This window comes from Phocoena phocoena, chromosome 10, assembly GCF_963924675.1.
Source record: "Phocoena phocoena chromosome 10, mPhoPho1.1, whole genome shotgun sequence".
Classification (NCBI taxonomy): Eukaryota; Metazoa; Chordata; class Mammalia; order Artiodactyla; family Phocoenidae; genus Phocoena; species Phocoena phocoena.
The window spans coordinates 65,076,055-65,088,467 of record NC_089228.1 but is presented as its reverse complement, the minus strand read 5'-3'; the positions used below and the strand labels follow the sequence as shown (position 1 = coordinate 65,088,467).

Genomic DNA, 12,413 nt, shown 5'->3' with positions numbered 1-12,413 from the left:
CAGAGGCTGTGGGAAGGATGTGGGCTTTTACCGGGAGTGAGAAGTGAGCCACGGAGGGGTTCTGAGCAGGGAGTGATGCGTTGGGACATAGGTTTAAAAGGATCCCTCTGGCTGCTGGGTGGAGCCCTGCTGGAGGTGGTTGTAATGATCCCGAAGGGAGCTGCTGGCAGCAGGAGTGGTGAGGTGTGGGGGATTCCTGCTGTGTCAGGGGGTGGGGCTGGCTGGGTTTCCGATGGAGTGCGTGTGGGATGAGAGGCGCAGGGGGGAGTCAGGATGACTCCACAGTCGTTGGTGTGAGCGATGGGAAGGGAAGAGTGTCTGCACTGGGGTGGGGGTGGGGTGCGGGGCGGGGTAGAGATGGCAGCGGAGCCTATAGGGGGCGGAGATCCGGAAGTCCTCTGGAGGTGCTGAGTTTGGGACGCCCGTGAGACGTCCAGGTGCAGCTGTTGAGTCAGTGGTTGACTGTGTGAGTCTGGGGTTCAGTGCCGAGGGCTGGGTTAGATCTGTACCTGGGGGAGTCGCCATCCTGTGGGCAGCACTTAAAGAGTGAACCTGGGTGTGAGCTCCAGTAGAGATGCTTGGCCTCAGTGAGGCAGCAGTCATAGCAACCACGGAGGGCTGCTTGTCCTGTGTTAGGCACTTCACCTGGCGGTCAGCAGACACCACAACAGTGGGCTAGGGTCGATTCACCATCCCTGTTTACAGATGAGCACGTGGAGGCACAGAGAGGTGAAGTGACTTGTCTAAGGTCACACAGCCAGTAGGAGGCATGGCTGGACCACTTGAACCTACTCTGTCTGACTCAGGAGCCCCTCCCAAGCCCACACCACTCCCTGCAGCTCTGGGGCACCTCTCCCGCTGGGCCTTCCTTGGTAGGTGCCCACCCCTTCTCCAGCAGCTCCTCAAGTGCAGGAGCTGCCGCCCTCCACCCCAAATCCTTTGGGTCTGGTGCAGAGAGGCCTGTGGCCTGTCTTCCAGTGGTGACCCAGCAGACTGGGGGTTCTGAGAAGCAGACCTTCAGGCTGGCAGTGAGCGCCCCGAGGTCTGAGACCATACCTGGCTCCAGGCCACCCTGCACACTTGAGCCAAAGCCACCGCCACTGAGGAACAGCTCGCACGGTGGGCTGGGTCTCCACCCCCAGCAGGCCAGTGAGAGGCCTTCCCCACTGAGGGCAGGTGCAGGCAGAGGCCCGCACGCCCCACAGCGCCCAGGGGGCCCATGGAGCCATCAGGGGAGGCCGCCCACGCCCCAGGAAGCTGGCAGCTTGAGACATTACCCTCAACAATCCGAGGAGGCCCCTTCCCTCGCCTCCTCAGGGTGTAAAGGTGCACAGCCAGGTGGCCGACAGCATGGTGGTTCAGGCCCTTGCTCTGCCTTCCCATAACTTCCCCTGGCTGTCTGCCAGCACGCTGCTCCCAGTACGGTCCCTGTCATCCTGGTACCAGACCCTCCCACCTCCAGGTGCTGGGGCCCAGCCCCCATCTCGGCACCCTCCCCCCATCTCTCCAGGCCACCCCACCTGCCTCTGATTTCTCCCTTTTTGGAGGCTCCTCTCAGTACAGGTTATGAAAAGGAGCCTCTGAGATGATCTCCTCTGAGGCCCAGAGAGGGCGAGGGACCTGCCCAGGGTCGCAAAGCAGGCTGGCCCACACCAGCGTATGGTCCTGAGACCCAGCTCTGCCCCTGATGGCGTCAACATGGGATACGCCCCCTCCTTCTCTGGGCTTCTGAATGAGGCGAGGGTGGGGAGGGGAGCTCTGAAGTCCCTCCAGTTCAGACCACCAGGCTTCTTAGAGGCTCAGGCAACCCTGGGGCTCTATCTGTGCTGTGTCATGTCTGAGCTACAAACAGCCCCAGTGACTGCCGGGTCCTGGGTGCTAGTGTGTGTGTGTGTGTGTGGACGGAGTGGAGTGGGGCTACTATGGGGAGTTGTGTTATGGGTACAGAAGTGTGTGCGTACAGAATGTGTGTGTGCCTTTCTGTGCACACTGAGCAGTGGATGGGCAGTGTGTGTGTGTGTGTGTGCGGATTGAGTGGGGATGGACAGGTGTGCACTGAGGGCTCATGGCTGCTAGGATGTATTTGGGTGTGCAGATTAAGTGTGCGTGCACAGGTGTATGTGTGTGTTCAGGTATGTGTGCAGGTGTGTGTGTGCACACGTGTGTGTACCCAGGTACATGAAGGGGTGTGTGTGTGTGAGAGCCCAGGTGTATCTGAGTCAGGTAGGAGTGTGCGGCTGTGAGTTCAGGGGTGTGTGTGTGTGAATGCAGAGTCGCATGGGTACGTAAGTGTGGATTTGTGAGCATCTATGCGTGCCCTGGTGTGTGCGCACGCGTACTTGCAACCCCGCCTGTCCCTCAGGCTGCAGGTAGCGCCGAGTGAAGCTGTCCATGTTGCTCTGGTAAGCAGGTGACCGGATCTCCCACGTGGGCCTGGATTTCCAGGGCTCCCCTGCGTAGCCGCGTGCCATTACCCTGAGCTGACTGGGGCATCGTCTCTCCACTGGTTGGGGTAACTGCTCAGCCAGGCTGGGGCGGGCCGTGGCCTCAGAGGCCGGCCAGGTTGTGGGGAAGGTCATGTGTCTGGTTTGTTAGACTGAGGATCTCAGGACCCACCAGGGTCAGCCTGGGCAGAAACACGAAGCAGGCGGACCCCTCCGTGCCCCCCACCAGACCGAGCACAAAACAGGAACTTCATTGTCCACCTCCACAGCAGCTCCTTTCTTTGCCTTTTGCCCCACCCCAGGTGACCTCTGTCCTCTTCCATCAAACCCAGCTCTGACAACCTGCTTCGCTCTGGGGAGCGGTGACTCATGAGGCTAAGGCAGGATTCCTTGCAGAGGACGGAGTGTAGCAAGGGTCTGACCAAAGTCAAAGAGGGGAGCAGGAAGGGTGGCAGTTCAGGCTGGAGGATGGGTGGATGGGAGAGAAGGTGAAATCACATCCTGGAAGAAGAGAGAAGGTAAAATCACATCCTGGATGCCGCCTCTTACTCTGCATCCGTGCGAGACCTGCATCCGTGAGAGACCTGCATCCGCGCCTGGGCCCCATTCCTGTAGGCTAGAGGTTCCAGAGGACCGCTGCTTCTCTGACAGGGTTAACACACTACCACCTCCTGGTGATGACATGCACCTTCACCCCAGGTGGCCCCAGAACAATGCTGGAGCCAGTGGTGGGGTGAGAACTCCAGACCCTGGGGCAAGGAGAGGGGCTGGGGGTGCGCAGCCCCACTTCTGTGCACAGGGCCAGCCGCCCCCAGCCTGAGCATGGCTAGAGGAGCCCCCAGGGCCCATGCTGGCGGGGAGGGGCCCCAGCGGGGCGGGGGGGCAGCTTTGTCCAAGTTTGATCTCTTTACACCCCTCCTTGTATTTTGTGTGCAGAAAGGCTCCTAGGCCGAAAAGCAGATTAGAACAGAACACCGAGGCCTGTGCTCGGGGCTGGCTCCATAGTTTTCAGGGACAGGAGCCAAATGAAAACGAAGGCCCCTTGTTCAAAAATTATTCAGTATTCAAGTTGGCGGCCGCAAGGTGTTAAACCGAGTGTGCGTGCCCGTGGAGCGAACTCTGCCTATATTAGTGGAGGGGGCTCAGCATCCCTCAATGAGTCAGGGCAGAGTGAAATCTGGAACCCAGCCCCCTGACCCCCATATAGGGCTGTGTCCACTGCAGGCCTCACTCTGCCCAGAGAGGGTACTTGACCCCTGTCCCACCATCCCCATACTGGCCCAACCATACCTCCTTCCCATCAACAAGTTGGGGGCAAAAGACCTAAGATGGATATCTGCCCTGGAAATACACCCTTATACTCAAGAACCCCCAGTGCAAAAGGAGAGACACCCCTGCCCTCAGGAAACCCCCAGTCTAATGAGGGAGACACATTTGTCCCCACGGGACCCCCAGTCAATAGTGAAGACCCAGATAACAAGCCCATTCTTGCTTAGCCCAGATTTCCACTGTCTTCTCCAAGGGTCTGTTATGATATTCTGGAGACTGTCCCCCTTCACTCCTTCCGCCCTGGCCCCCAGTGCCATCCAGGGGGTGGGAGAGGTGGCCAGCACCCTCCTACTGGCTTGTCATGACCTCTCCCGGTCCACATGCCAGGCGGCAGCACTGTGCCTGTTGGTGAGAGTGTGGGTTGCGTGTGAGGACAGAGGGGTGTGTGCTCACTAGGAAACAAGCTCTCATTTCCCCAGGCCTGTGACATTTTCTGAATGGTGGCAAATGAAACAGCCTCTCTACACTCCCAGCCTCCTTCCCCCACACCCCGCTCTGGTGCCCTGTAAGTTTCATGTGGCCTCACAGTCTGCACTTGGGTAGCCTCATGGTTTGGGTGAGGTAGGTGCTATTGTCCCATTGTGCTGTTGAGAAAACTGAGGGCCAGAGAGGGGATGAGACTTCCTCAGTGTCACACACCTCTCTCCTCTCAGACCCTAGAGCTTCTCCAGCCCCTCTCCCGAAGGAGACCCGGGGAAGGGTGGCTGGGATGAAGGCCTTCAGATCCAGGTCATGAGGTATTTATGAGAGGGGCGAGAGATGGGGAGGAATGTGAGAATGGGAGGACCCGGCCCCTCCTTTCGGGAGACTTCCAGATGAGCTCAGGGCTCCTGTGACCTCAGGAGGCAAGTCCAGACCTCGGTCCCCCACTTCTGGGCTGGGTGCAAGGAGTGAAGGCTATCATGGGGGATTGGCTAGAGCTGAGAGTCAGAGAGAGCTTCCTGGAGGAGGTGGTACATTAGCCAGGCCCCAGGGGAGGGGCCCAGGCCCGGAAACGGCAAATCTGGGGGCAGAGCATTTCCTGCTTTCCCATACCCAGACCTGGGGGCCACAGCCTGGGCTTCCCCTGGCCCCACCCTGGCTGAGGGGGCCAGAGGGGCAGCTGAGGCCTGGAGGACCCGGAGGGAGGGAGGAGGTGGGGAGGGCATCCCAGGCGAGGGTGGTGGGAATTGTCGGGCCCTGCCTGGAAGGCCCCACTATTGAAGAATGGATTACCCGACACCCAGATTAATGGACTTTCATTTTGCTAAACATCTGTCAACGTTAGTGCTGGTGAGTGAGCGTGAAATGAGCTTTGACTGGGCTGCCGTCGGTGGATCACCATCAGGCCACAGCTCCTGTGCCAGCGGCCTGCTCTGCACAGGGTGGCATGTGGGGGGGCAGTCACTGAATGGGGGGCCTGGTCGAGGGGTTGTGCCATGGCCACTGGGAATTACTACAAGGCACCGACAGATGTTCATCTCACTCCCAGCCCTGTGCAGGGGGCGCTGCCCCCAAGGAGGGTCAGCTGTCCCCTGAGGGCCCCTCCCCAGGGGCCTCTACCCAATAGCACATAACAGTGGTGAACACGTCTGTGCACTGACCATGTGCCAAATATTATTTTACATGTTTTTGCCATTTATCAAGTCATTTCAAACTCACAACAGCCCTATGAGGAAAGGGCTAGAATTATCACGCCCATATTATACCCGAGGAAACTGAGGCCCAAGGATGTGACTTGTCCCAGACCACACAGTGACAGTGGTGAGCCCGGCTGAATCCAGGGATTCTGGTCTAAAGTCCCAGCTCTATACCACAACTCCCTTCTGCCCGAGGCCAGCGGGACACAGGGCGGTCCCCGGGTTTGTACCCCACTGTGTCTGTCTAGGGCGTGGGCTTCAGACAGGGCCCCCGAGAGGCCGGGGCGGAGCCCGCCCTGACACCGCCCCCGGCCCGCCCCCAGCTGTACATCCAGACGACGACGCTGACGGTCTCGGTGAGTCTGAGCGCCTCGGTGTCCCTGGGGATGCTCTACATGCCCAAGGTCTACATCATCCTCTTCCACCCGGAGCAGAACGTGCCCAAGCGCAAGCGCAGCCTCAAAGCCGTCGTCACCGCCGCCACCATGTCCAACAAGTTCACGCAGAAGGGCAGCTTCCGGCCCAACGGCGAGGCCAAGTCCGAGCTCTGCGAGAACCTGGAAGCTCCAGGTGAGTGCCTGGCTCCGCCCCTCTCCCCCTGGGCCCGCCCAGGCCCCGTCCCCTTCCTGGAGAAGGTCAGCGCCCCCCCACCAAGTCTGGACCAATGAGGGCACTGGGAGATCCCTGAGGCCGCAGGTGAGCCGTCCCCACCCAGAGGAGAGGCTTGAGGCTCTAGCTTAGCCCCCTCTGCCCCACTCTGTCCGGGTAATGGGGTCTCTCCAGGTCCCGCTCCACACACCCCCTGCTCCACTCTAGCCTCTCCTTTCCAGGGATCCCTGTCTACCTAGGGAGAGGCGGGGGGTGGGGGGGTGTTGGGGGGGCCTCGGTTCAGGCAGAGTGACCTGAGACGTCGGTATTTCTCTGCCCTGGAGTCCACATCTGGGCCTGTGCCCTTTCAGTCTCCCTGGGGAAGGGATTGACTGGAGGGCCATTGCTCCGGGGCCCTTTGGTAACCTGGGAGCTGTGGCCCTGGTGCCAGAGCAGTTGAAACCCCTCGGCTTGGCTTTGCCCAGCCGCCCCCTGGCAGGGCCCTGAGAGATAGGGACTCGGGATACGGGCCCTGGGATGGGTAAGTAAGGGCTGGGGCCGGGAGGAGGGCCCGCAGAGCTGTGGTTCTCAGGGGGGTGTCCAAGGAGACCTCAGCTGTAGAGGGCTGTGCTTTGACAGGGTTGGGGGAGGATGTGGGACTCTTAGCATCTGAGGGGCAGACCCAAAGCCTGTGCAGGACTTGGTCCCTCAGTGGTTGAGGGATGTGTACAGGAGGGAGCAGGGCCACCATCTTTGCTCACTTTCCTGTGCCCCCTGGAGCCAGCCCACAGTGTGACGAGAAGGGACAGAGAGGAGAGAGGGGCAGGGCATGTGAGGGGCAGGTTAGGCCTTGGGGGACCAGTAACAGTGGTGACCATTTCTTGAACCCCAACTGTGGGCCACACCTGCCGGGAACCAGTTTTCATTTTCACAGCAACCTTGAAAGCAGTGATTTTTAATTATTTGCTGCTACAGGTGAGGAAAGGGAGGCTCAGAAAGGTGAGGGACTCACCCAGGCCACACAGCAGCAGGTGGTATCCCCGCTGCCTCTGAGCAGAGACCGAGGCCTCCAGACTGTGGGCTGGGCCTCCATGGGCCTGGCCTCTGGTTGCTCCCAGGTAGACAGGGTTGAGGGGTTGCTATGGTCACCCTGCCCCACTGCACACCTGACTCCCTCCCTGGACACCCTGTAAGTGTCCAAATGGTTAACATGGCAGCTCCTGCTGCCTCCCTGCTCTCTGATAGTCTTGGGGGGCTTCCGTTGGTGGGGGAGGAGGAGAAGAGCCCCTCTCCCCAGGAGAGTTTCAGATCCTGGTGGCACCTGGGGTTAGCACTCTGCTTTCTCCCTCTAGTACTGGGGGAAAGGCCAGAAGTGGACATTGTTGGTGGCAGCAGGAGGGACACTGGTGAACATAGGCTCCAGAGAGGAGCCCCTTTGTCACCCACCAAGAGATCGGGAGAAACAGGAGACCTCCCCTCGCAGGTGTGTTTGGACTGGGACAGCCCCTCTTACAGGCTCCCCGCGCTGGGGCTCTGGGTGAAGCATCTTCCATTCTCAACATCATTCCCACGAGTAGAAGGAATATCAGCCGTGGAAAGGAGGAAAGTAGCTTCCCACATCCAAACAGGATTTTTCACTTCCCAGAGCTCTCTCCCCCTGTGAGTGATCTTCACAGCAGTCCTGTGAGGCCCGGATTGGGCTGGATCCCCAGCTGAGGCCCAGAGAGGGTGAGTGACTCTCCTGAAGTCACATAGCAAGGTGGTGACTGGCTGGCCCCACCCAGTGTCTTTCCCTTGACCCTGACTTCATATGGCCTCCCTCTCTCTCTGTGCTGAGCAGTGCACCTGGCTTCCAGCACCACCACCCCCCCTTTGATGGACACCCCTGATGAGTCTGTTGGCCACACCCTCCACCAGATGACATCTGGTTCTCTCCAGTCCTGCTCTTCCTCCCAGAGCACCAGCTTCCCTGTACCTACAGCCTGGGGCTCCCTTCAGATGCCAGGTGGGCCCTCTACTTGCGACGGGAAGGGGCAGTGTCTTTGTGGGCCTCCCCATCTCTGGCCTTTCTCGTCCACGCAGATGTGCAGAAACCCCCACTGCCGCCCCTGACCAGGCCCTTCTATCCTAGGCACGGACCCCTCGCCACTCCCTGCCCCAAGCTCCTGACTTAGATTTCCTCCTTCCCACGGAGACTCGCCCTTGCTGGGTCCCATCCCTCCAGGCCCTACTCTGCTCCAGGGCTCATGAGACTGAGTGGGACATCAGCCCTCTGGAGACCATGGGTATCTAACAGGAGATAGCACCCTGACCCCAGAGGGTGGCCCTCATTGTGCTGTGACAGGCCAGAGGGTACCACAGGGACAGGGCTGTCACAGAGAGCACTGATGTCACCTCACTGACACTGTTGCCTCTGCCTCTGCTCAGACTGGTCACCTGGGGACAGGGGACAAGGAGGGGTGTGCAGGCATGGCGAGGGGAGACCCAGCCTTCCCAGCCCCTGCTTCCTGTGAGGGAAGGGTGAGAGCTGCCCCTCCCCATGGCCCCCTGCACTGAGGACCAGAGGCCAGTGCCCCTTGCCCCCACCGTCTCAGCTCGGTGACAACAGGGGCCGTGGAGGCGCTGGGCAGGAGCTGGGTGATTAACTCTGGGAACAGCCAGATGGAGGGGGTGTGAGCGGGAGGTGCGGGGAGGTGTCACTCCCGTGGAGCAGGGACATTTTTCACTCTGTCCCTGGCAGGCCACGTATCTTTAAACAAACAACAGAATAAATAATTCAGGGACGCGATTGCAGGCAGATTAGGCAAGGAAACATGGGGCCGACAAATGGGGGCTGACAGCTCGTGCCTGCCGCTGCCCAGCTAATTGTAATCTGAGGCGGTGGGGACTGAAAGCCAGCAGCCAGGGCCTGTCATCGGTGAGGGATGGATTGGGGCCCTCTGCCCACACCCTCCCCCCTCCCCCCATGCTGAAGCTGCCCCTGGAGTGTCGCTGTCCCCATCCTGTCCTCATCACTATGGTTATTCAGCCCTGCCCCTTCGCCTACCATTTTGCAGGGTTTAGAGAGTATTTCTATCCATGCCGTGGCTGAGAGCAGCTAAGGGTTTATGATCACCCCATCTTACATGAGCGAGTTGAGGCTCCGAGAGGTTCAATTTGTTAGAAAGGCTGCGTGGCAGGTGCTGAGATCCCCTACACCGGTGAGGGCAGGGCTGGACCTCAAGTGTCCTGACTCTTGGCCAGAACTCTTCCTTTTGAGCCTCCCGGCTCCTGGGGGCCCCGGGCAGAATCATTGCTCCCATTTTCCGGACGGTCAGACTGAGGCTCTGCTGAAGGACTCGGGCTCCTAGCTTATAGCTGAGGGCCCAGTGTGCTTCTAGGTTCTGAAACCTACAGATTGGGTTTTCTAGAGGAGGCACCTCTGGTGATTCAGGGAGAAGAGGGGCCCAGCTGTCCCTCACCTCCCCGCCACTTTCTCTCGTCCCTACCGCTCTCGGTGCCGCTATGGCCACCCTCAGGCTCCCGTTTCCCTGCAGTCAGTGGAGATTTTGCCGCTGTTGTTGCTGAGATTTTCCTTCACCTCTGAGCCGGGAGCTGCTGACAGGTTTACAGGTTTAGAAACTCAATAATTATCAGTTCACCCAAGGGGTGATGGAGCCCTGGGGAATTGATTCTCACCAGCCTGGCCTGCGGGCTCCTGATTCACAGAGCCAGCTGCCGGCTCTTTTTCTGGTGGTGCGGGAGAGAGTGGAGTGGAGAGGTGGGGGTGGCCAAAGCCCCACAGGAAAAGAAGTCTAGGCACAAAGGGCTACTCCCCTCCTGCTACTGGCAGGGAGACCACAGCCTCGCAGGGCAGGGGAGGAGCTGCTTGAAGTCACAGAGGGAGGCTGAGGCCCTGGTCTCCAGAGGCTGATCTGCGCTGGCCTCCCACCTTCCGCCTCCTTTTCAGCACCTTCTGCCACCCCCAGGTCCCAGCCTCCTGTCGCTCAGCTCTCTTCCCCTGGTGCCCCCCAGCCCAGGCCCCTCCTTAACGGTGCCCGGTCTGTGCTCCTTCTCCCCTCTTGGTCCTCCAGCATCCTGGAGGGACCTGGGCCATTTTAGAAATGAAGATGGGCATTCTTCACAAACTGTAAGGCGCTGTGCTGTGTTCTTAATGCTGTCTTGTGTGTCATGGGCACCATTTTCTTCCAGTAGCACCTGTCCAGATGGCACCTAAAGCGTGAGACTTCCCTGCCCAGTGATCGTTCCTCTTCCGCTTGAATATTTCTGCTGACAGGGAACATTTCAGCTCACCTACCGCACGAAGCGACCCACTCCACTCTCAGCTCAGGCCAGGAGAGAGTTCTTCCTTTAGCTGAGCTACACTCTGACCCTCATGCCTCCGCACTGGTCCCGTGGTGTCCGCTCTGCTCACCCCACCCCGGCAACTTTGCTTCTTCCCACAATCGGGGGACCCTCTGAGAGGGTGACACAGCAGTCCTACCTGTATGAATGGGCTTCTAGTTACGCTGGTGTGACAGAGAGGCCCCAGGACAGAGTGGCTCAAATCAGACAGATGTTTGTTTCTTTCTGATAGCGTAGTGCATGGGGGATGGGCAGGTGCAGGGAGGGACCCGGGTTCCTTCCATTTTGTCATTTCATCAGCTCCGAGAGGGTTGTCCTCATCATCGTGGCCGAGGCTGGTTGACCTCATATGTCTGTTCTGGCCCTGGAAGGGAAAAGAGAGGAAGGACAGGGGAAACAGTCTATTTTAATCAGATGACGTGGAAGCTGCACACAGCCCTTGACACTTGTCATTAACAGGAATGTAGTCACACAGGGGCACGTGGGGCTGCAAGGGAGTCTGGGAAATGCGGTCCTTAACTTGGCAGTGAAAAATGGGGAAAGAGGGTTGGGGGTGGTCAGCATGCAGCCCACCACACTGCTCCCCTCCATGTCACCTTCTCCAGGCAGACACCCCTGGCTGCACCTGGCAGATGTACCCTCTTTTCTGAGCCGTCAGGATCCTGATGGAGTCAAGGCAGTTTTATGGCCAAGGGCACCAGGGCTTTCCCCCGTCTAGTCTTCTCTCCCAGCACCAGCAGACCAGCCTCAATTACTCTCACTGAGCTGTCCCCAGGCCACAGAGGGAGACCCTGAACCCTGGCAGGACAGGACAAAAACCAGGACCTGGCTGGACTCCTCACCCCTCTGGCCTCAGCTCCTCAATTGTTAAATGGGGGTGCTGCTTATCTGGCCTTCTTGCGAGGCTGCCGTGAGGCGCGAACCCCGGCGGGGTGGAGGTCGGGGCACTCGTGCTGCCCAGGGGAGCTGACGTTGTCACCTGGCTGTGGTGGGGAAGGGAGACACCCAGAGAGGCAACCCTGGTCCCAGTGGGGACGAGCAGGGGCCAGGGTGTTGGGTGCAGATAAGAGAGGCTCAAGACTGAGGCGAGTCAGGACACCCAGCAATGGGAAACATGGCTGCATGGAGGCCTGAGGGGCCCAGGAGGACTTCCGTTTCCCTTGGGCATGGGGAGAGGGCCGAATCAGTCATACGCCTCAGTTTCTAGCCTCGCAAGACCCCTCTCTGGTTCCATTATTTATCTCCTCTGTCCCTATTTTCCACTCACTTCCGCTAGGCTGCCATCTACGTATATTCTTCACACGTGCTCTTCCAGAGTGTGTGTTGAACTTCTGAAAAACTCCCCCTTGATTATACTTGAAGACCGTATATCACAAATAAAAACGATTCTCTTAAAGTGTGGTGGAGTCAGGAGGTGGCAGGGACTCCGTGGGGTGTGACACTCACAGAGGGTTGGGGTCGGGAGGCAGTGCTCCTAGAGGGACAAAGTGAAGAGGGAAGGGCCCTCCCGGCCAGCAGCCCAGGTGTGGGTGTGGGTGGGATGAGTCTGGGGGAAGCGATGCGAGGGGCGGGGCGGGACCCTGCTCCGGTCTGGCGATGGGTAGGTGGGCAAGCTGCAGGCCATGGGGACACACACAGTTCAGGGGTCCGAACTTGATGCGTGGGCAGGGCCACACCCCTGTGGAAGGGGCGTTGGAAGAAGACAGTTCCTGACTTCTTCTCCCCCCGTCTCTCTCCTTCCAGCGCTGGCCACCAAACAGACCTACGTCGCCTACACCAACCATGCAATCTAGCTAGGCCACCGGAGCCGCACAGGAGGAGTAGAACAGACCCTTGTGGATGGTGCATCGGGTCAGGGCCCCCCCACCGCTGCAGGGGGGCCCAGCTGATGTCCTAACTGCCCGTGGGCACCCACGGACGTGGCTTGGTGCTGAAGATAGCACAGCCCCCAGCGGTCACTGCTGGGTTGCCTGGGCAAGCCGGGCTGGTGACAGGAGGAGGATGAGGGGCCGGGGAAGCTTCAGGTCACCCCAAGACCCTGTGTCCTGGACCAAAGCCCCTCCCAGCCCCAAACCACAGGAGGCCTCCC

General features: G+C 59.5%; 1 protein-coding gene across 3 annotated transcripts in view; it reads left to right on the top strand.

The window, feature by feature from the left end:
- Positions 1-12,117, top strand: part of GRM4 (glutamate metabotropic receptor 4) — a 97,309-nt gene extending 85,192 nt beyond the window's left edge. For all 3 annotated transcript variants that reach the window (XM_065884614.1, XM_065884613.1, XM_065884615.1), the window contains 2 exons: positions 5,716-5,962; positions 12,068-12,117. In XM_065884614.1, the coding sequence (XP_065740686.1) occupies positions 5,716-5,962; positions 12,068-12,117 (297 nt within the window). The remainder of the gene's footprint in view (positions 1-5,715; positions 5,963-12,067) is intronic.
- The last annotated feature ends 296 nt before the right edge of the window (positions 12,118-12,413 follow it).